The sequence below is a fragment of the Bufo bufo genome, chromosome 6, assembly GCF_905171765.1.
Source record: "Bufo bufo chromosome 6, aBufBuf1.1, whole genome shotgun sequence".
Lineage (NCBI taxonomy): Eukaryota > Metazoa > Chordata > Amphibia > Anura > Bufonidae > Bufo > Bufo bufo.
In genome coordinates this window covers 345,459,221-345,484,191 of record NC_053394.1, presented here as the reverse complement: position 1 = coordinate 345,484,191, position 24,971 = coordinate 345,459,221, and the positions used below count along the sequence as shown (strand labels likewise).

At 44.3% G+C, this 24,971-nt stretch overlaps 1 protein-coding gene across 1 annotated transcript in view; it reads left to right on the top strand.

Moving 5' to 3' along the window:
* Window positions 1-8,008, top strand: part of LOC121005724 (mitochondrial tRNA methylthiotransferase CDK5RAP1-like) — a 150,415-nt gene extending 142,407 nt beyond the window's left edge. Inside the window, exon 8 of the mRNA XM_040438492.1 lies at window positions 7,796-8,008. Coding sequence (XP_040294426.1) covers window positions 7,796-8,008 — 213 coding nt within the window. The remainder of the gene's footprint in view (window positions 1-7,795) is intronic.
* The last annotated feature ends 16,963 nt before the right edge of the window (window positions 8,009-24,971 follow it).

Below are 24,971 nucleotides of genomic sequence, written 5' to 3'. Positions count from 1 at the left end.
AGTGAACTGGGGGTCTTGGATCAAACGTGTTTCGGGGCTTCACGTTGCCCCTTCCTCAGTGATGAACAATCCCCCTTACAAAAGAGCTTTTTATGTGAAAAGTTATGCTGATTCCAATTATCCAATTTAATGTTACTCCTCCTATTTTTCACATTCTGATGCCAATCAGTGCGATGCGGATTTGAAAGTCTTTGTTACTCTATCGAGATCTACCTTTTTCTCTTAGTCACATTTCTCAATTTGCATTCCGATTCTGTATATATGTCGCTTTTTTATTTATACAACAAAGTGTATTAATACATAGACAAGGGACATATCTAGACATAAACACCCAGGGAATAATAATCACTATCTCCATAAATATATGCGTATAGCATCCATATAAATAAATAAATAAATCAATCAATGCATCCTCTGTTTCTATATTAACTAGGCAATTTTAATGTATCTATATCTCGCCCAGTATTGTGTAAGTATCTCTAGGTTGGGTTATTACAATTTTTATAATGGCCATATATCTGGTAACCAATTCTTCCTAATGATGCTGAAAGGTATAAAACAATACTAAAAGATAGGAAAGACACGAGAACAGTCAGAAAAAATATTTTCAGAAAAAATATTTTCCATTAATATCCTTATTATCCATAATGTTGATTTCTATTGTATATACTAAAACAGAAAAAATTGAAAAAATATATAACGAACATAGCAGTTAAAAAATCTTTTATTACTTTTGATAAAAACTCATTAAATTATTTTGTAAAATTATTTAAGATCCTTTTTTCATCTTTTTGGTTATTTATAATTGATTATTTTTGACAATTTCAATAATTTTGATAATTTTTGATAATTCACTTATGTTACTTCTTGCCAACAGTGATGATGGGGGACTCATTAATCTTTGGCTCTGAAGATATGGTGTAAAGGTGGATGTGCCTCGCGAAGGGCCGAACCCCCCAGAATATATACACTGGGAAGGGTTTTGCCATCCTTATGGATAATAAGGATATTAATGGAAAAAAAAAAATTTGAAAATATTTTTTCGGACTGTTCTCCCAAAATTTGTGTTTTTTTAACCACCTCAGCCCCCAGTGCTTAAACACCCTGAAAGACCAGGCCACTTTTTACACTTCTGACCTACACTACTTTCACCGTTTATTGCTCGGTCATGCAACTTACCACCCAAATGAATTTTACCTCCTTTTCTTCTCACTAATAGAGCTTTCATTTGGTGGTATTTCATTGCTGCTGACATTTTTACTTTTTTTGTTATTAATCGAAATTTAACGATTTTTTTGCAAAAAAATGACATTTTTCACTTTCAGTTGTAAAATTTTGCAAAAAAAACGACATCCATATATAAATTTTGCTCTAAATTTATTGTTCTACATGTCTTTGATAAAAAAAAAATGTTTGGGTAAAAAAAAAATGGTTTGGGTAAAAGTTATAGCGTTTACAAACTATGGTACAAAAATGTGAATTTCCGCTTTTTGAAGCAGCTCTGACTTTCTGAGCACCTGTCATGTTTCCTGAGGTTCTACAATGCCCAGACAGTACAAACACCCCACAAATGACCCCATTTCGGAAAGTAAACACCCTAAGGTATTCGCTGATGGGCATAGTGAGTTCATAGAACTTTTTATTTTTTGTCACAAGTTAGCGGAAAATGATGATTTTTTTTTTTTTTTTTTTTTTCTTACAAAGTCTCATATTCCACTAACTTGTGACAAAAAATAAAAACTTCCATGAACTCACTATGCCCATCACGAAATACCTTGGGGTCTCTTCTTTCCAAAATGGGGTCACTTGTGGGGTAGTTATACTGCCCTGGCATTCTAGGGGCCCAAATGTGTGGTAAGGAGTTTGAAATCAAATTCTGTAAAAAATGACGAGTGAAATCCGAAAGGTGCTCTTTGGAATGTGGGCCCCTTTGCCCACCTAGGCTGCAAAAAAGTGTCACACATCTGGTATCTCCGTATTCAGTAGAAGTTGGGGAATGTGTTTTGGGGTGTCATTTTACATATACCCATGCTGGGTGAGATAAATATCTTGGTCAAATGCCAACTTTGTATAAAAAAATGGGAAAAGTTGTCTTTTGCCAAGATATTTCTCTCACCCAGCATGGGTATATGTAAAAAGACACCCCAAAACACATTCCCCAACTTCTCCTGAATACGGAGATACCAGATGTGTGACACTTTTTTGCAGCCTAGGTGGGCAAAGGGGCCCATATTCCAAAGAGCACCTTTCGGATTTCACTCGTCATTTTTTACAGAATTTGATTTCAAACTCCTTACCACACATTTGGGCCCCTAGAATGCCAGGGCAGTATAACTACCCCACAAGTGACCCCATTTTGGAAAGAAGAGACCCCAAGGTATTCGCTGATGGGCATAGTGAGTTCATGGAAGTTTTTATTTTTTGTCACAAGTTAGTGGAATATGAGACTTTGTATGAAAAAAAAAAAAAAAAAAATCATCATTTTCCACTAACTTGTGACAAAAAATAAAAAATTCTAGGAACTCGCCATGCCCCTCACGGAATACCTTGGGGTGTCTTCTTTCCAAAATGGGGTCACTTGTGGGGTAGTTATACTGCCCTGGCATTTTCCAGGGGCCCTAATGTGTGGTAAGTAGGTAAATGACCAGTGAAATCCAAAAGGTGCTCTTTGGAATATGGGCCCCTTTGCCCACCTAGGCTGCAAAAAAGTGCCACACATGTGGTATCTCCGTACTCAGGAGAAGTTGGGGAATGTGTTTTGGGGTGTCTTTTTACATATACCCATGCTGGGTGAGAGAAATATCTTGGCAAAAGACAACTTTTCCCATTTTTTTATACAAAGTTGGCATTTGACCAAGATATTTATCTCACCCAGCATGGGTATATGTAAAATGACACCACAAAACACATTCCCCACCTTCTCCTGAGTACGGAGATACCAGATGTGTGACACTTTTTTGCAGCCTAGATGCGCAAAGGGGCCCAAATTCCTTTTAGGAGGGCATTTTTAGACATTTGGATACCAGACTTCTTCTCACGCTTTGGGGCCCCTAGAATGCCAGGGCAGTATAAATACCCCACATGTGACCCCATTTTGGAAAGAAGACACCCCAAGGTATTCAATGAGGGGCATGGCGAGTTCATAGAAATTTTTTTTTTTTGGCACAAGTTAGCGGAAATTGATATTTTTTATTTTTTTCTCACAAAGTCTCCCGTTCCGCTAACTTGGGACAAAAATTTCAATCTTTCATGGACTCAATATGCCCCTCACGGAATACCTGGGGGTGTCTTCTTTCCGAAATGGGGTCACATGTGGGGTATTTATACTGCCCTGGCATTCTAGGGGCCCTAAAGCGTGAGAAGAAGTCTGGAATATAAATGTCTAAAAAATTTTACGCATTTGGATTCCGTGAGGGGTATGGTGAGTTCATGTGAGATTTAATTTTTTGTCCCAAGTTAGTGGAATATGAGACTTTGTAAGAAAAAAAATAAATAATTCCGCTAACTTGGGCCAAAAAAATGTCTGAATGGAGCCTTACAGAGGGTGATCAATGACAGGGGGGGGTGATCAATGACAGGGGGGGGTGATCAATGACAGGGGGGGTGATCAATGACAGGGGGGGGTGATCAATGACAGGGGGGGGTGATCAATGACAGGGGGGGTGATCAATGACAGGGGGGTTGATCAATGACAGGGGGGGTGATCAATGACAGGGGGGGTGATCAATGACAGGGGGGGTGATCAATGACAGGGGGGGTGATCAATGACAGGGGGGGTGATCAATGACAGGGGGGTGATCAATGACAGGGGGGTGATCAGGGAGTCTATATGGGGTGATCACCACAGTCATTGATCATGCCCCTGTAAGGCTTCATTCAGACGTCCGGATGCGTTTTGCGGATCCGATCCATCTATCAGTGGATCCGTAAAAATCATGCGGACATCTGAATGGAGCTTTACAGGGGGGTGATCAGGGAGTCTATATGGGGTGATCACCACAGTCATTGATCATGCCCCTGTAAGGCTTCATTCAGACGTCCGTATGCGTTTTGCGGATCCGATCCATCTATCAGTGGATCCGTAAAAATCATGCGGACGTCTGAATGGAGCTTTACAGGGGGGTGATCAATGACAGGGGGGTAATCAATGACAGGGGGGTGATCAGGGAGTCTATATGGGGTGATCACCACAGTCATTGATCATGCCCCTGTAAGGCTTCATTCAGACGTCCGGATGCGTTTTGCGGATCCGATCCATCTATCAGTGGATCCGTAAAAATCATGCGGACGTCTGAATGGAGCTTTACAGGGGGGTAATCAATGACAGGGGGGTGATCAGGGAGTCTATATGGGGTGATAACCACAGTCATTGATCATGCCCCTGTAAGGCTTCATTCAGACGTCCGGATGCGTTTTGCGGATCCGATCCATCTATCAGTGGATCCGTAAAAATCATGCGGACATCTGAATGGAGCTTTACAGGGGGGTGATCAGGGAGTCTATATGGGGTGATCACCACAGTCATTGATCATGCCCCTGTAAGGCTTCATTCAGACGTCCGGATGCGTTTTGCGGATCCGATCCATCTATCAGTGGATCCGTAAAAATCATGCGGACGTCTGAATGGAGCTTTACAGGGGGGTAATCAATGACAGGGGGGTGATCAATGACAGGGGGGTGATCAGGGAGTCTATATGGGGTGATAACCACAGTCATTGATCATGCCCCTGTAAGGCTTCATTCAGACGTCCGGATGCGTTTTGCGGATCCGATCCATCTATCAGTGGATCCGTAAAAATCATGCGGACATCTGAATGGAGCTTTACAGGGGGTTGATCAATGACAGGGGGGTGATCAGGGAGTCTATATGGGGTGATCAGAGAGTCTATATGGGGTGATCAGGGGCTAATAAGGGGTTAATAAGTGACGGGGGGGGGGTGTAGTGTAGTGTAGTGGTGCTTGGTGCTACTTTACTGAGCTACCTGTGTCCTCTGGTGGTCGATCCAAACAAAGGGGACCACCAGAGGACCAGGTAGCAGGTATATTAGACGCTGTTATCAAAACAGCGTCTAATATACCTGTTAGGGGTTAAAAAAATCACATCTCCAGCCTTCCAGCGAACGATCGCCGCTGGCAGGCTGGAGATCAACTCTTTTACCTTCCGTTCCTGTGAGCGCGCGCGCCTGTGTGCGCGCGTTCACAGGAAATCTCGCGTCTCGCGAGATGACGCGTATATGCGTCCACTCGGAATGAATCAACCACCTCCAGGACGCGTCTGTGCGTACAGCGGTCCGGAGGTGGTTAAACCCAGAAAATTATTGAAGTATTTCAAGCTTGTCTTTCACACTGAAAAATTCTGCAAAGGCACCAGATTTAGGGTATTGCCAAAAATGGGTGTTTTTTTAAAACCAGAAAATTATTGAAGTATTTCAAGCTTGTCTTACACACTGACAAATGCTGCAAGGGCACCAGATGTAGGATATTGCCAAAAATGGGTGTTTTTTTAAACCCAGATTATTATTGCAGTATTTCTACCTTGTATGTCATACTAACAAATGCAGCATAGGCTGCAAAATTAAGTATTTTGCACAAAATGGGTGTTTTTTTAATAACAGAATAGAACACCAGTATCTAACGCGTGTATCTCACACTGACAGATGCAGCAAAGGCTGCAAATTTAGTTTTTTTGCCCAAAATGGGTGTTTTTTAAACCCAGAAAATTATTGCAGTATTTCAAGCTTGGATTTGAATGTCACAAAAGCACATATGCTGTGCTGGTGCACTGAGCTTGCATAAAATGGCCGCCACCGCCCACTTAACTAACAGACAGATAAAAGTTATTTTTCTGTGTCACTAGGCTCAGGGCAGGGTAAAAAGATTGTGCACTGCACCCACAAAACTAAATCTAGGTAGATTGCTGAGTTAACAAGCACTTCTGATTAAAGATTCTTTCCTATTCTCTCCCTCACAGCAGCAGCATCCTCTCCCTACACTAGTAACAGTAGAGTGACGAGCAGTTCTACGTGACTCCAGCTTATATAGAGGCTGGGTCACATGCTGCACTGGCCAATCACAGCCATGCCATTAGTAGGCATGGCTGTGATGGCTTCTAAGGGCACAGAGTTAAACGCTTGTTGATTGGCTGCTCTGCAGCCTTTCAAAAAGCGGCATAAAATAGCTGAACACCGAACCCCAACTTTTACTGAAATGTTCGGGCTCGGGTCCGGGGTCCAAAAATCTTTACAGTTTGGGTTCGCTCAACCCTACTGATGAGCACTACCACAAAAAGGCTTTTTTAGTGTTGTGCCTAATGTAGCACAACACAAAAATGTGAGCGTTACGATCCCACCTTAAGTCATCATCACAGTACATAATTATCCTATGAGCACCTTCTCACTTTCCAGTTTTGGCCTTTCAAAGCTAATTTTATTAAGATAGTGGTGCATCTTATAATAATCTTTATTTATATAGCGCCAACATATTCCGAAGCACTTTACAATCAGAAGGTTTATGTACAAACAAAATCTTAAATTACATAGCAACAAACAACTCAACAATTAACCCTTTCAACCCCGGGCCAGTTTTCACCTTCCTGCCCAGGCCATTTTTAGCAAATTTGACATGTGTCACTTTATGTGGTAATGAAGAGGGGATTTTTGTCTCTTGGAAAATGGAGATTTATGTATATCTCCGTTTTCCATCCCTTCTATTCTATTCCTAGCAAATTGCCTTAGTTTCCCATACAACCCGAATATCCTGTGTAAAATTACACCTCTTCCAGTCCTTCATATATCCCAGGAGCAACACACAACCCTCGCAAATACTTATATATAAAAGTAGTTTACTGATAACATAGAGATGACAAAACAATGGACATTATACATAAAGATACAGATAACACAATACATAGAGGACACCACCACACACAGCCACCTCCGTACCTGTCCACCCTGGATGCTAAGCAAATGTGGCTAATAATGTGTATGTATATACATATATCCAGAGTCCACCAATATACAGTCTACTGGATCTACTCTTCTAATCAACTCACATCCAGTACCTGACCATTAGTACATGTACATATAGAGACTCATGCATGTCTTTCCTATCTTTTAGTATTGTTTTATACCTTTCAGCATCATTAGGAAGAATTGGTTGCCAGATATATGGCTATTATAAAAATTGTAATAACCCAACCTAGAGATACTTACACAATACTGGGCGAGATATAGATACATTAAAATTGCCTAGTTAATATAGAAACAGAGGATGCATTGATTTATTTATTTATATGGATGCTATACGCATATATTTATGGAGATAGTGATTATTATTCCCTGGGTGTTTATGTCTAGATATGTCCCTTGTCTATGTATTAATACACTTTGTTGTATAAATAAAAAAGCGGCATATATACAGAATCGGAATGCAAATTGAGAAATGTGACTAAGAGAAAAAGGTAGATCTCGATAGAGTAACAAAGACTTTCAAATCCGCATCGCACTGATTGGCATCAGAATGTGAAAAATAGGAGGAGTAACATTAAATTGGATAATTGGAATCAGCATAACTTTTCGCATAAAAAGCTCTTTTGTAAGGGGGATTGTTCATCACTGAGGAAGGGGCAACGTGAAGCCCCGAAACACGTTTGATCCAAGACCCCCAGTTCACTTTTATACGAACTCTTGTTGAACCTAGTGCTGAAATTATTCCAGGCTGGCGCTAAAAAACCGGAACATCTTCTAAGAGGGCCTGGCACGCTGACTCATTAGGAGCTTGAATTTCTCAAAACCAGAGAACGAGCACATTTCTATTTCGTGACCGCAGAGTTAATCCAGCGTGGAAGCAGGCAAACATAGGCTTGGAGGACATCGGCTCTTCAATTGTACGGAGCGGTGCCCAGAGCCATATAGACCGGTGGCGGAGGCAACCTGAGAACGAGCATTTGGTGACACAGAGAACTGGAATCACAGCAGTGAAATCTACATCAGCAATCACCGAACAGTGAGTAGAAGCGGGACGCCGCAGTAAACACTCATTGCAACAGAATACTGCTCTTCATTGTTTCATTGGACTTTTGGAATACTCAGACTTTGTCCCAGCATTCATTCATTATTTCCTTGGTTTGGAACCAGACGTTATTTAGGATATACCACCAGATGCTATTTAATATTGTAGCCGCATATTATTAATTCCTTGTTATTGTCTATTTATCGAGTCATTTATAATCTATTCACTTTTAGGTAATTTTAGTTTATTGTCCATTATATTCTATTTATACCAATGTATTCTATTGACAGCCTAGTTTATTGTATTTTATCATTATTAACGTAAAGGTACACTAATAAATTCATTGATTTGATAATTATTATTGTTTCTATTTTATGGTTCTACCTATAGTGCGAGTGCCCAGTATACTGTTTTATACATTTCCCGACTTTGTTGCCCAGAGGAAGAGGGTTGGGCCTGACTCCTCCGCCTGGGTTGAGCTTTGGTCCCCTGTTCTGGCCTGTGCTGGGATGTTATGTCTGCTTCGGGTGGAGCTGGTTGAGACTCCTCTGCAGGGGTTGTTGCTGGGCTGGTGGCTGGGAAAAAGACAGCCGGTGTCTCGCTGCCCCCGACATCAGAGTCGTCCGGATCATCCAAACTATCCACGGTACTGTATGGAAAAGGGGAAAAAAAACTTTACTTTCTGGGACTATTCTCCAGCTTGCTTTACTTTTACAATAAACATGGAATCCAGCGGTATGTCTATTACATAAGCGACAGGCCCCACATAATGAAATATCCGCTTCGAATGAATGTAAAAAGTTTTGCCTGAATTAAGGCCTCAAAAATGCCAGGAAAATACGTTAGGAATTATAGCCAAATGTCAAATTGACAAACACTTTATAGGAACGTTACTTAGTGTTTAGAGCTGTCCAGCACAAAAGTGTCTAGACAAATACAAGGAGCTAACCAAATGCTGATGTTAGATCCGTCTTTTCAAAGGGCAGTTTCACAACCAACCAAACATCACACTCCTCAAATTCATTGAGAACAAGAACAGTGTAATTTTGGGTCACACAACAAAACCAGGTAGGAGCCAGCACATGCACATGCCAGGAGAAGTAGTTATTATACAGGGACAGGGTGGAGGCAGGTAATTTGACATTAAGACAAGGAGAAGAATTAGATTGGACCACAACATTAAAATTATTAACATGTACAGTATTGCTTATAGAAAAAGCTTACGGGTACAAATAAAAGAACAAAGCATTGGAGAAAACAAGACGCTAGTGAAAAAAAAAAGCCTGGTGCACACCAACCGCAAAAGGGGACCCCTTTAGAAGATTGTTCACCTACAGTTGTGTTCCAAATTATTCAACCCCCAATGCTGTAAAGGGTTTTAGGGGAATTTAGTGTACATAAGGACTTTTTAAAGAACCAAATGCAACTAAAATGACATCAATTGTTTTTGTAATACAGTATTAAATGTTTTTTTTTTGTGATTTCTTCATTGACACAATTATTCAACCCCTTAAAGACTACCACTCTAAAGAGCAGAGGTTCATTCAAGTGTTTTCGATCTGGTATTGAAAACACCTGTGGATGTCAAGGAGCAGCAATCAAGCATAATAAGCACCAATTAGGCAGATTTAAAAGGACTGTGATACTCCGCTCCTTCTAGACATTTACTGGTGTGTTTACAAACATGGTGAAGTCAAGAGAATGGTCCAGGAAGACAAGAGAAGAGGTGATTTCTCTTCACAGGAAGGGCAATGACTATAAGAAGATTGCAAAGATGTTACACATACCAAGAGACACCATAGGAAGCATCATTCGCAAATTCAAAGCAAAGGGCACTGTTGAAACGCTACCTGGTCGTGGCAGAAAGAAGATGACTTTGACTGCTGTGCGCTACCTGAAGCGCAAAGTGGAGAAAAGTCCCCGTGTGACTGCTGAGGAACTGAAAAAAGATTTGTCAGATGTGGGTACTGAAGTTTCAGCTCAGACAATAAGGCGCACACTGCGTAATGAAGGCCTCCATGCCAGAACTCCCAGGCGCACCCCCTTGCTGTCTCCAAAGAATAAGAAGAGTCGACTGCAGTATGCCAAAAGTCATGTGGACAAACCACAAAAGTTTTGGGATAGTGTTCTGTGGACTGATGAAACAAAAATAGAACTGTTTGGGCCCATGGATCAACTCTATGTTTGGAGGAGGAAGAACAAGGCCTATGAAGAAAAGAACATCTTTCCTACTGTGAAGCATGGCGGAGGGTCAATCATGCTTTGGGGCTGTTTTGCTTCTACAGGTACAGGGAAGCTTCAGCGTGTGCAAGGTACCATGAAATCTCTTCAGTACCAGGAGATATTGGATGAAAATGTGATGCAGTCCGTCACAAACCTGAGGCTTGGGAGACGTTGGACCTTTCAACAGGACAATGATCCCAAGCATACCTCCAAGTCCACTAGAGCATGGTTGCAGATTAAAGGCTGGAACATTTTGAAGTGGCCATCGCAGTCACCAGACTTAAATCCGATTGAGAACCTCTGGTGGGACTTAAAGAAAGCAGTTGCAGCGCGCAAGCCTAAAAATGTGACTGAACTGGAGGCTTTTGCCCATGAAGAATGGGCGAAGATACCCGTAGATCGCTGCAAGACACTTGTGTCAAGCTATGCTTCACGTTTAAAAGCTGTTATAACTGGAAAAGGATGTTGTACTAAGATTGAATGTCACTTGGGGGTTGAATAAAACTGATAATGATGTGAGCACAGAAAAGACATTTGTGGTTATTTCATTATGAATGTTATGTTATATTTGTCTGATTTACAAGTGCCTCTTTGATTTAATTGTAAACAAGATGACTGAAATGATCAAAATCAATGTCAAACTGGCCAAAACACTCAATTTCAGTGGGGGTTAAATAATTTTGAACACAACTGTATTAGCGGGATAGGTGACCAAGATGGGATTGTAAGGGGAACAATACCATGCACCCCAGAACATCAACTGTATGAAGAGATGAGACATGCAGGTCACATGTGTCAGCCACCCGCTCTCTTCTGGCTCTGCTTGTAGATAGCACAGGTCTGTGGCATAGAAGGGAGGGCCCCACATGAAGAGAGAATGTAGCCGGCATATGCGCAAAGCATCAGACAGCTAATCATATAGCAGGGCCAGCCAAAAAGCTTAAGGCTAGGTTCACACCCGAGCGTTTTACAGCGCGTTCCAACACGCTGTAAAATGCTCAACGGGCAAGACCCAATGTTTCCCTAACCATAGACAGCCTTGAAGATGCAGCAGACCAGGCACAATCATCTTCTGAAGAAGCTACTGCAGTTGAAACTACTCAGGAGCAAGACTAAAACCAACCAGGCACAAAATAAGTAGCCCAGAACCCCAAACCACACAGGCACGTCGGAGAAGGGGGGGGGGGCAAGAGTAACTCCTGTCTCTGGCTCAGATCCTAGAGCAAGACTAGATGGGGAAATCTTGCAATATCTGAGCCAGAGGCGGAGTGAAAGAGTTGAGGAGAGGCTGTTGCGTGGCTTAGCTCCCCTGATCCAACAGTGGACACCCCTAAAATTGAGGATGTTTGTGAGTGCCATATCCACTGTTGCTGCAATCATGGATTCTCCTCTGGATCAACGAGAATTACATGGCTTCCTGGACACCATGAAGCAACGTCTACTGGACCTGGAAATGGATCAGCAACCAGGCACAAGCTCCTCTTCTCGCAATGATCCCCAGCCAGGGCCTAGTTATGCCCCCCCACATCCCCACCCAGCACCTACTTATGGCCCCCGACATCCCCATACAGCAGCTACTTATGGCCACCCACATCCCCAGCCCGGGCCTAGTTATGGCCACCCACATCCCCAGCCCGGGCCTAGTTATGGCCACCCACATCCCCAGCCCGGGCCTAGTTATGGCCACCCACATCCCCAGCCCGGGCCTAGTTATGGCCACCCACATCCCCAGCCCGGGCCTAGTTATGGCCACCCACATCCCCAGCCCGGGCCTAGTTATGGCCACCCACATCCCCAGCCCGGGCCTAGTTATGGCCACCCACATCCCCAGCCCGGGCCTAGTTATGGCCACCCACATCCCCAGCCCGGGCCTAGTTATGGCCACCCACATCCCCAGCCCGGGCCTAGTTATGGCCACCCACATCCCCAGCCCGGGCCTAGTTATGGCCACCCACATCCCCAGCCCGGGCCTAGTTATGGCCACCCACATCCCCAGCCCGGGCCTAGTTATGGCCACCCACATCCCCAGCCCGGGCCTAGTTATGGCCACCCACATCCCCAGCCCGGGCCTAGTTATGGCCACCCACATCCCCAGCCCGGGCCTAGTTATGGCCACCCACATCCCCAGCCCGGGCCTAGTTATGGCCACCCACATCCCCAGCCCGGGCCTAGTTATGGCCACCCACATCCCCAGCCCGGGCCTAGTTCACAGCCCCTGTATTCTCAGGACCTTGACCAAATGTGGCCACAGCCCTATTTACACACAAAACCTGATTACCACCCCCAAGGCGCAGTTGGTGGGCAACCAAGCCTAGTTGGTGGCCCTTTCATAATTTAATAGGTGATAGGTTTGTTGACATTTTTATAACTGCTGAATTTTAAGCCATTTTTTATTTTTATTTGTAGAAAAATATTTTTTTTTTTACTTTCAACATGTTTAACATGTCTTGAAGTAATTTTCACATATATCAAAAACACATATTTTTCATTACAAGTTATTTATTAAAATACACACATAGCTTAAAAAACTTTATTGCAAATTTGTCAGTCATTGTAAGATCAGACCCATACAGTTATGGTACCTTGGACAGTGCCTTCACAGCCAGTTCACAGCTAGTGTTTCCTGGATGGGCAACCTGCTGCAACACATCTACCTAAAAACTAATACTCAATAAACAAGCACTGCTGGTGAATTAGAGCTATACGGTGTCAGGCTATGATGGCCTTTGTACTTTGTAAACAGCTAGAGGGGTGCTATTTACACATGCCTTGATGATGTGAGAAATTAATTCTAATATATATGGTGAGATTGACTAAGAACACCCATAAAAATACACGTGTCATGTGGTAATACAAACATTAAAGAGGTATTAGAGGATTAAAGTAGGGAAAAATATGTCTGCATATAAACATAATATATATACTTGGAAACATTTTCCAGTGCTCTAGCAAAGGCGAAAAATTTTAGCAAACATATTTTGTCCTACAATCAATCCCAGCCCACAAGCCCACGTCAAGGTGTCACGGGGCGCCAAAGGCGCACTCGGTCTCCCATCAGTCGCAGACTTGCTGCTTAGCTTCGGGAGCAAGGATCTGTGTTTGGCCTCGTTCCCAGGGCAGCTTTGCTAGCTGGGAGGCTCTCTGCTCCTAGGTCTGCCTTGAGTGCCGAGCTGATCACTCAGTGCTCGTCTTGTCTGTCTGTCGGTCATGTGACGCTAGCCACGTCACATGACCCTCAGACCCCACTATAAATACAGGCAGCCTGCTGGCCACAGGTTGCCTGTTAATTCTAGGTTCCTGGCTATTTTTTGGACTACTGAATATTCACCTGATCCTGTTCCCTGACGATCCTTTGCCTGCTCCTCCTGTACTGCGCATCCCTCCTGGTATTGTGACCTCGGCTCCCACCTGACTACTCTTTGCGGACTCCTCTGGTACTTCTCTACTCTCCTGGTATTTGACCCCGGCTTCTCCTGACCATTCTTTGCTTAACCCTTTGTACTGCATAGCTGTCTTGGTTCTGACCCGGTCTGTTCACGTTCCGTATTTTGTCTTGTCTGTCTTCCCTGCACATATCCTAAGTAAGGGACTGTTGTCCAGTTGTCCCCTGTCATCAGGACTCGTGAGGCAAGTAGGCAGGGCCAGGGGTGAGGGTGGAACACAGTGGTCACTATCCTTCCCCGTGTGTGTGTGGACGTGACCGTTACACAAGGGTTCTCTTTGTCTTGCGAGTCCCTACACTATCTATCACAAATCATATGAAACCTGTCTAAAAGATTTTTAAAAAAATACACAGACCACATGTTATTACAGTCTGCCCTGAACTGCATCCATCTGCCATGGTTATGCACCCTCAGGGCTAGCGAAGTACTCGGCATAGAGGTCTCGAACTGCAAGTCCTGCAGTTCCTGGCCGCCCATGACGAGTAAGGTCCAATCCTCCAGATGATGAAGAATATGTACCTGATTCCTCCAAACTATCATCTGATGGAGCATCATGAATTCTGATGAAGTTATGCAGGATCACACATGCTTGAATAACTAAAGTGGCATTTTCCGGGACCATCTGTAAGGATGTCAGGAATACTCTCCACTTGTTAGAAAGTATTCCAAACGCACACTCAACATGCCGACGGGCTCTTGTCAGCCGATAGTTGAATATACGTCGTTTGTCATCCAGGTTGCGTCTGGGAAGGGTCGCATGACATGTGGGGCCAAAGCAAACCCTTCATCAGCCACAATTACAAACGGTGCTGGTGGTCCTGCAAATCACTTGACATGTTTGACAAACAATTCCAGAAATCGTGGAGATGCCCAGCAGGAACTCAAAATGCAGCGTTGCAAATGAATTACCGGTCGCCAGAAATCTAAAACAAAAACACTAAAATTATATTACTTTTAACAAGACTTGGACTGATACATTTCATCAATGTTTTAGCTATAAACAATCACATATATCTAAGATATAAAGCTGAGTGTATGTATGTACAGAGCAGACAGTATCACACAGGATAGGATTAGATACACAGCTCAGCAGACAGTGGAGCGGTGTGCTGTAGAGGTCTCTGTTATGGGGGATACTGTCGATATCTTTGCACAACACATAGAAACATGAAATGAAATATACCCGTGCCAAGCCGGGCCCTTCTGCTTGAAAATTATATACACTGCTCAAAAAAATAAAGGGAACACAAAAATAACACATCCTAGATCTGAATTAATTAAATATTCTTCTGAAATACTTTGTTCTTTACATAGTTGAATGTGCTGACAACAAAATCACACAAAAATAAAAAAAATGGAAATCAAATTTTTCAACCCATGGAGGTCTGGATTTGGAGTCACACTCAAAATTAAAGTGGAAAAACACACTACAGGCTGATCCAACTTTGATGTAATGTCCTTAAAGGAAAACTGTCACCAGGATTTTGTGCATAGAGCTAGGGACAGGGGCTGCTAGATGGCCGCTAGCACATCTGCAACACGGCCGCTAGTACATCTGCAATACCCAGTCCCCACAGCTCTCTGCGCTTTTATTGTGTTAAAAAACCGTTTTGATCAATATGCAAATGAACCTGATATGTGTCCTGTGTCCGGAGATGAGTCCAGCGGAAAGGAGCCCAGCACCGCCCCGCGTCCTCCGAATCTCCTCCTTGCTGGCTGATGTCACAGAGCTGGAGCGACGAAATCTCGCGATGCGCGAGCTAGCGCATGCGTAGTTCATTCCCTGTGCTGATGCCAGCGCAGGGAATGAACATGATGCCGACACTGTGCATGCGCTAGCTCGCGCATCGTGAGATTTCGGCGCTCCAGCTCTGTGACGTCAGCCAGCAAGGAGGAGATTCGGAGGACGCGGGGCGGTGCTGGGCTCCTTTCCGCTGGACTCATCTCCGGACACAGGACACATATTAGGTTCATTTGCATATTGATCAAAACTTTTTTTAACACAATAAAAGCGCAGAGAGCTGTGGGGACTGGGTATTGCAGATGTGCTAGCGGCCATCTAGCAGCCCATGTCCCCAGCTCTATGCACAAAATCCTGGTGACAGGTTCCCTTTAAAACAAGTCAAAATGAGGCTCAATAGTGTGTGTGGCCTCCACGTGCCTGTATGACCTCCCTACAACGCCTGTGCATGCTCCTGATGAGGTGGCGGACGGTCTCCTGAGGGATCTCCTCCCAGACCTGAACTAAAGCATCTGCCAACTCCTGGACAGTCTGTGGTGCAACGTGACGTTGGTGGATAGAGCGAGACATGATGTCCCAGATGTGCTCAATTGGATTCAGGTCTGGGGAACGTCCGGGCCAGTCCATAGCATCAATGCCTTCGTCTTGCAGGAACTGCTGACACACTCCAGCTACATGAGGTCTAGCATTGTCTTGCATTAGGAGGAACCCAGAGCCAACCGCACCAGCATATGGTCTCACAAGGGGTCTGAGGATCTCATCTCGGTACCTAATGGCAGTCAGGCTGTGCGGCCCTCCAAAGAAATGCCACCCCACTCCATTACTGACACAATGCCATAACGGTTATGCTGGAGGATGTTGCAGGCAGCAGAACGATCTCCACGGCGTCTCAAGACTCTGTCACGTCTGTCACATGTGCTCAGTGTGAACCTGCTTTCATCTGTGAAGAGCACAGGGTGCCAGTGGCGAATTTGCCAATCTTGGTGTTCTCTGGCAAATGCCAAACGTCCTGCACGGTGTTGGGCTGTAAGCACAACCCCCACCTGTGGACGTCGGGCCCTCATATCACCCTCATGGAGTCTGTTTCTGACCGTTTGAGCAGACACATGCACATTTGTGGCCTGCTGGAGGTCATTTTGCAGGGCTCTGGCAGTGCTCCTCCTTTTCCTCCTTGCACAAAGGCGGAGGTAGCGGTCCTGCTGCTGGGTTGTTGCCCTCCTGCAGCCTCCTCCACATCTCCTGATGTACTGGCCTGTCTCCTGGTAGCGCCTCCATGCTCTGGACATTACGCTGACAGACACAGCAAACCTTCTTGCCACAGCTCGCATTGATGTGCCATCCTGGATAAGCTGCACTACCTGAGCCCCTTGTGTGGGTTGTAGACTCCATCTCATGCTACCACTAGAGTGAAAGCACCGCCAGCATTCAAAAGTGACCAAAACATCAGCCAGGAAGCATAGGAATTGAGAAGTGGTCTGTGGTCACCACCTGCAGAACCACTCCTTTATTGGGGGTGTCTTGCTAATTGCCTATAATTTCCACCTGTTGTCTATCCCATTTGCACAACAGCATGTGAAATTGATTGTCACTCAGAGTTGCTTCCTAAGTGGACAGTTTGATTTCACAGAAGTGTGATTGACTTGGAGTTACATTGTGTTGTTGAAGTGTTCCCTTTATTTTTTTTGAGCAGTGTGTATATATACAGTACAGACCAAAAGTTTGGACACACCTTCTCATTCAAAGAGTTTTCTTAATTTTCATGACTATGAAAATTGTAGATTCACACTGAAGGCATCAAAACTATGAATTAACACACGTGGAATTATATACATAACAAACAAGTTTGAAACAACTGAAAATATGTCATATTCTAGGTTCTTCAAAGTAGCCACCTTTTGCTTTGATTACTGCTTTGCACACTCTTGGCATTCTCTTGATGAGCTTCAAGAGGTAGTCCCCTGAAATGGTTTTCACTTCACAGGTGTGCCCTGTCAGGTTTAATAAGTGGGATTTCTTGCCTTATAAATGGGGTTGGGACCATCAGTTGCGTTGAGGAGAAGTCAGGTAGATACACAGCTGATAGTCCTACTGAATAGACTGTTAGAATTTGTATTATGGCAAGAAAAAAGCAGCTAAGTAAAGAAAAACGAGTGACCATCATTACTTTAAGAAATGAAGGTCATTCAGTCAGCCGAAAAATTGGGAAAACTTTGAAAGTAAGGGCTATTTGACCATGAAGGAGAGTGATGGGGTGCTGCGCCAGATGACCTGGCCTCCACAGTCACCGGACCTGAACCCAATCGAGATGGTTTGGGGTGAGCTGGACCGCAGAGTGAAGGCAAAAGGGCCAACAAGTGCTAATCATCTCTGGGACCTCCTTCAAGACTGTTGGAAGACCATTTCAGGGGACTACCTCTTGAAGCTCATCAAGAGAATGCCAAGAGTGTGCAAAGCAGTAATCAAAGCAAAAGGTTGCTACTTTGAAGAACCTAGAATATGACATATTTTCAGTTGTTTCACACTTGTTTGTTATGTATATAATTCCACATGTGTTAATTCATAGTTTTGATGCCTTCATAGTCATGAAAATAAAGAAAACTCTTTGAATGAGTAGGTGTGTCCAAACTTTTGGACTGTACTGTATATATATATATATATATATATATATATAAAATTCAGGGCAGCACACCTGGTAGGATGATCAGTAACACGGGGTGCCAGAGGTATTTCACTTAACCAAAGTGATAAATCGATAAAATATAAATACACCGCAGCACTTCCAATAGGTGAAAATAGTGGGATCCTTTTATTCACCCATGATTGCAATGCTTCGGTCCACTTGCTGGGACCATTTTCAAAATGGTCCCAACAAGTGGACTGAAATGTTGCACGCATGGTTGAATAAAAGGATCCCACTATTTTCACCTATTGGAAGTGCTGCGGTGTGTGTATATATTATATATATAAAAAATACAACATATCCACGGCACTTCCTTACGTAAAAAAAGTGTATGTTTATTCACCAGGAGTAATGTTTCTGTACACACAATATAACCTTTATCAAGCAGGGGTCAGTGCTTTAGAAAGGTTCCATTGTGTGAACTACTGGTGCTACTGGTGAATAAACATACACTTTTTTACATAAGGAAGTGCCGTAGATATTTTGAATTGTTTGTCTTAGAGGAGAGGATCGCTGCCACCATCCATTTTGCATTTTCGCTGTGCCGGTCACATATTGTGAACTTTCCTATTTGGGTTTCCTATGTACCCAAATATCAAGCAACAATTTATACCGAAAATGCACCACGGACCTTTCCAAATTTAACCCAATTTTGATTAATTTGTGTCACATATGCTACATTTGTAATCATCCAATGGGACCGTTTTCACAATAGCAAACATTCCCAGTAATTGATTAATTGCATGTGTAGCTTAAAGGAATAAACTTTTATACACGTTATTAAAGGGCCAGGGTCCCATTTGTGTTTTTACATAGACATGTATATATAGTACATTAACAATAACACTTATTTTTTCATATCAAACACATTAACAAACAAGACTACATTCAACTTACCTCAACATCACAATGAGCCGTTCCTCGGGTGAAATGCAGCGCCTCATATTTGTGTCCTGGCGTGTAAGGCCAGGATGCAGAGCCGCTAACAAAATGTCAAAGCTGCTCACAGACATACGACAATACCGATGAAATGTATCATGATGTTGCCGCAAATCCATGTACAGCGTGTGGAAGTGGCCCTTCCTGTGCCACCGCGAGACAATTGGATGAATCCAATGCCTCCTCCTCGGTTCCTCCACCAGCATAGTAGGCTGCTGTTGTTGGCGCAGAGTATGCAGCCAGCACAAGAGATCCTCTTCCTCTGAGTCGTCAGCCATATTACAACCAATAGCAAGAGTGAGTCTGATTTGGACTCTACAGAATGTATGGATGTCTCACAAGCCTCCCAATATGATAACAGCTTACCTGCTAGTGATAATGTTGTACCCAAGCTGTCCTACTATAAGAGAAATAAGCACATAAATAATGAAAAATCAACTGACGGCAAGCCACCAACAAAAAACGGAGAAAACGTGCAGGACGAAAGCACAAGAAAAATACATGGAATGCCTACCCGCACCCAGAAGAAGTAAAAAGCAATGAGTCATATAATAAGGACTTGGACGTTCTAAATCTGCCTGCAGTCAACCTGACAGACAAACAAATACAAGTGCTTTGGGTTTGAATTATGCACCATCAGCTGATTTTGATTTATTTAGTACCATTTTAGATGTTAATAAGTTTATCAGAAATCTCACAGTAGTGAGACATTTTTATGATATACCTGATGTAACAATTGATACACTTAATATGCTAATGTCAATGATAATATATATACAGGTCTCTCGTATAATGAACAGCTATCCCTTCTCTGTCTCTCAGATCTTCAGGCAGAATCAGGTGGGTTGGAACCCATTGAATTAGGAAAGGGTTTCAAGACACATAATCCACATTTTTACCCTTTGATCTCCAGAACCAATGGTATGGACACTTTTCAAAACCTTCTTGAACAAGAATTAACAGGGCTATATAAACATACCATCTCTGAGCGACGATCTAATAATATTTCCAGCTCTTTAAAACATGCCCTGACAGAACTGGAAACTATGACAGAAGTGGTTATCAGGATGGCCGATAAAGGTGGATCCATCGTGGTTCTGGACAAAAATACTTATGAAAAACAGGTGGAAGATATATTATGTGATGCGTCCACATACAGAAAGCTGGATAAATAATATACATGTGAATATAATTCACTGATACAGAAAGGTTTAACCTTAGGCTTTTTTAATGATTCACAATACCGCTTTCTTTGTGTGAACGCACCCATAACCCCAATCATGCACGCTTTGCCAAAGGTGCACAAAGGGCTAGTTCCCCCTCCCTTGCATCCCATCATATCGGGCATCGGATCTGTAGTGTATGGGAGCTGTAATGCCCGTCACTACAGAAGGGTCACTGGTGTGCTGTCGTTTCTCCTTATTTAAGGGAAAGTTGGTATAAGTCATCTTTATAAAATGTAATGTAATGTAATGCTATGTATTTCCCTGTTGCTGTAAAATGTGCATGTACAGGCCTGCTAGGAGTGTCATTTCAGCTCTTAGTCACTAGAGGGAGCTAGGGAGCCCTAGTTTATATAAGGCCCAGTCAGGGAAAGGAAAGTCAGTCTAGAGTCTGGAGTTGGAGTCTAGAGTTAAAGAGTTGGAGTTGGAGATTAGACTATGTCAGAGTCAAGTCCAGGCCTGAAGCCTGTAGACCAGGAGAGGGTATTGCAGTCCCTGTAACCGGGTTCCAGATCCAAGGAGAAGGTTCCCCTCCTGAGTTTATATATGCAGAAGCAGGAACACCACAGTTAACCAGCCTGAGGAAACTGAGAGAGACAGAGGCAAGCTCAGAAAAGCAAGAGGTACTAAAGACAACAGAGGAGGTACTTGATAAAGATAGACCCAAGGATATACGCCAGAGTCAGGGCAGTGGGCCTTGGAGAAGAGTTTCTATGTTCCAGGATCAGTCAGGAATAGAGTGCAAGCCGCCTGTACTGCAAGTCCTGTGTTTAACACTCTGAAGTCACCTTGCTATATATATTGTCTGCATCAAATGTACTGCAACCAACTGTCTGCAAAGGAACTGCGCTTCCATCTATGTCCATGTATGATGACTACTAAAGTTTGAGTTCTGTTTTAACATCACGTGGTTCCTCAGTTATTCCTGCTATCAGCAAACGGCGTGCCGCCGTTTAATTGGCACTGGCGTCATGAACATTACTTATCATCACCTGCCCTTGCAGAGAGTCAGCTGTCTCAGGTTAGTGTCACAATTGCACTACAACACCCAGGAACATTTTTAAACCTAACTTGAGTACGCTGCACCTCTCTTTTGGCGTCACGAACAGGATACGCACGCTTTCTAGTGCAAGAAGCGTGAACTTTGTGCCTTATACAGTTGCCCTGTGACCAAAGTGACAAATTGCCTGTTTTATTAAAGTGGACTTTGTGGACTGAAAAACATACCAAAAGTGTCCCTAAAACCTCCAAAAAGCGCTGTGCAGTGTTGCGCTATCAAGAGGAAAGAAATTGCCACATCGGAGTGTGGTTTTGTGGACTTTTCATCATCCTGCTTGCTGTCAGTGAATAGACAGCATTTCTACTAAAGATGGCCGCTGAGCTTGCTGAAATTGCTGCTGCGTCATCTTTATCCCGAAAAGGCAGGAAAAGTTGGCGCCTTTTTGATGAAAAAGCGGGAAAAGGTTCAAGGTCAGGCGCCACAGCCTGTCTGGACATTTGCATGTCTGCCAGCATGGACTCCGCCTTCCATATACTGGAATACCTGGGGGGCGGCCTCCCAGTGCAATGGGAGGATCTGGCTGAACTTGTTGGCGCCACCCTGTCGCTCTCCAGAGAAGGATCGAGCATGTTGGACAGTGAGGACTGCTTTGCTGCAACGTCCGCGCCGGAGTTACCAAAAATGAATAATGTTGGTGTAGAGCCTGAGGACGCTCCACCGGCCTACTCTCCGGGACCGGAGAAACCCGCCTGCCCGCCACGGGAGAAAGAACCAGAGCATTATTATGGCTCTTGGAGAGACTTCTTTCAGCCCTCTTTCAAGTGGTCCTCATTAATGGCAGAGATCCGGGAGGCCGCTATAAAGCGGAATACAAAGACTAAAATATATTATGAGGAATTGACCAAGACTATTCACGAGCGCCACACCAACACCCAACCCCGCCTGGAAAGGAGAAAGGGGTTGGTGGTGTCCTTTGACAAAACCCGTGGCTACGGGTTCATACAAGACTACCTAACTGGCAGAGACCTTTACGTCAACAGGAGATCTGTCAAGAGAGACTACCTCCCTTCGTATCAGCATAGCCTCCGCGAGGGAGAGGAGGTGGAGTTCACCCCTGCCGAGAGCCTGAGAGGCCCATATGCAACTGCCGTGACCCGTCCCAAGCGAGAACCGGAGGACTGGGAGGCAGAAGAAGACTACTCTGGCTGCGAGCGGGAACCTGAACGCTCTCCAGAACCGGCCCACCACGCCTTCCAGGAGCGGGGCTCCTTCATTGGGCCTAATGTCTTCTGGCAGCCAACCGTGTTGGAAAAATGGGTGAGCCCCTATCCTTCCCCCGAGCTGCCTCGACGGAAGAAGACAATCCAGGACTTGGAAAATCTCAAGGGACTCCGTGTTACCCTGGAGAATATCCGGAAGGGTAGGAGACCCGATGCGCCACCGGAGCCTGCAGAGGCCGCGTCCGACGCATCGTTGACTGTACCTGCGCCGGCGGCGCCAGCAGAGGACAGCGATTCCGACACGGAAAGCATCGGTGACCAGATTGTCCGGCTGGAGGAAAAGTTGCGGGAGCTGCGCAAGATTGCCACCGCCAGGATCCAGACGCCGCCTAAGAAGGAAGAGGTAAGGGTGCCTGTCACCACCCGTAAACCACCTTCTACTAATGTTGCTCCGTCAAGGTCCCAAAGAAGACCCCCTATTGCTGTGAATTGCTGCACAGAGCCCACCGGACCGCTTGCGGCAGCGGTACCAAGTCCACTACAGCCTACAGTAGTTATGCCGGGACCAGTACGGTCCACAAGAGTGTTTACCCCTAGGCCTATGGGGCCAATACCTATCAGGGGCCCCTTCACTTTGCAGCTGCCCGCTGACACCGTGATGTGGGCACATCCTCCTGTAGAGGACTACTACAGGCCATATTTGCCAGCAGAGCCGGGTGATTATGACATGCCTCTGTGAATCAGCCTGCTAGGCCTTTGATTTATTTTGCTAAAAAAAAAAAAATGATGTTGAGAACGTAACCCTTCCAGGACAGGAGTCCTATGTTTCCTGGTCGTTTGTTGCTGCTGCCAGTTTATCCACGGCTCAGTGGTAGGTGTTAACCACTGAAGTATTAAAGTCAACAAAGCCAAGTTTGTTTCCAGGACCTCCTGCCTGCTTTTGCTATCCCACACCACGTTGTGCCTGTTCCGTTGTTGCACCTTTTACCCTTAACCCCCTTTTCAGGTTGATCAGGGGTATTACAGCACTTGTTTTATATTGTGCAACTTGATACTAAGGAACCGTGCCCGGAGATAGACTCAAAAGAACCTGAGCCTCTGAGATTTTTGCTCTTTTAAAGGGAAATGTGCCCAGAGATGGACTCCACCGCACGAGAGCCTCTGGGATTTATTAGGAAGGAACCTGGGTACGGACTCATATTTATTCTTTGAGCCTCCAAGAACTTTTATACTGTTTTACCGTTTCTTGCTGTTCTATTAAGGACAATTTGCACATATGGACTATCCTGGTATTAATGTCACGCTGTGCCAGGTCAGCACCCCAGTTCCATTCACTATCCTGAGAGAAGAGAACGACGCCCCTTGTCACCACCCTTCACCTTTGCCAATTGGACCTTATATGAATGTAAATGCAGATGAATTACATATATGTATGCCTGCATGTGTCTTTTTCTATTTCAGGTAGAAATTCCAGTTGGGCGGGCCCTGATGGAGTACGAGGTCGTACTCAGCTTAAAGCAGTGGGGTATGTAGTGTACGGGAGCTGTAATGCCCGTCACTACAGAAGGGTCACTGGTGTGCTGTCGTTTCTCCTTATTTAAGGGAAAGTTGGTATAAGTCATCTTTATAAAATGTAATGTAATGTAATGCTATGTATTTCCCTGTTGCTGTAAAATGTGCATGTACAGGCCTGCTAGGGGTGTCATTTCAGCTCTTAGTCACTAGAGGGAGCTAGGGAGCCCTAGTTTATATAAGGCCCAGTCAGGGAAAGGAAAGTCAGTCTAGAGTCTGGAGTTGGAGTCTAGAGTTAAAGAGTTGGAGTTGGAGATTAGACTATGTCAGAGTCAAGTCCAGGCCTGAAGCCTGTAGACCAGGAGAGGGTATTGCAGTCCCTGTAACTGGGTTCCAGATCCAAGGAGAAGGTTCCCCTCCTGAGTTTATATATGTAGAAGCAGGAACACCACAGTTAACCAGCCTGAGGAAACTGAGAGAGACAGAGGCAAGCTCAGAAAAGCAAGAGGTACTAAAGACAACAGAGGAGGTACTTGATAAAGATAGAGGATATACGCCAGAGTCAGGGCAGTGGGCCTTGGAGAAGAGTTTCTATGTTCCAGGATCAGTCAGGAATAGAGTGCAAGCCGCCTGTACTGCAAGTCCTGTGTTTAACACTCTGAAGTCACCTTGCTATATATATTGCCTGCATCAAATGTACTGCAACCAACTGTCTGCAAAGGAACTGCGCTTCCATCTATGTCCATGTATGATGACTACTAAAGTTTGAGTTCTGTTTTAACATCACGTGGTTCCTCAGTTATTCCTGCTATCAGCAAACGGCGTGCCACCGTTTAATTGGCACTGGCGTCACGAACATTACTTATCATCACGTGCCCTTGCAGAGAGTCAGCTGTCTCAGGTTAGTGTCACAATTGCACTACAACACCCAGGAACATTTTTAAACCTAACTTGAGTACGCTGCAGATCCCTGATGGAAC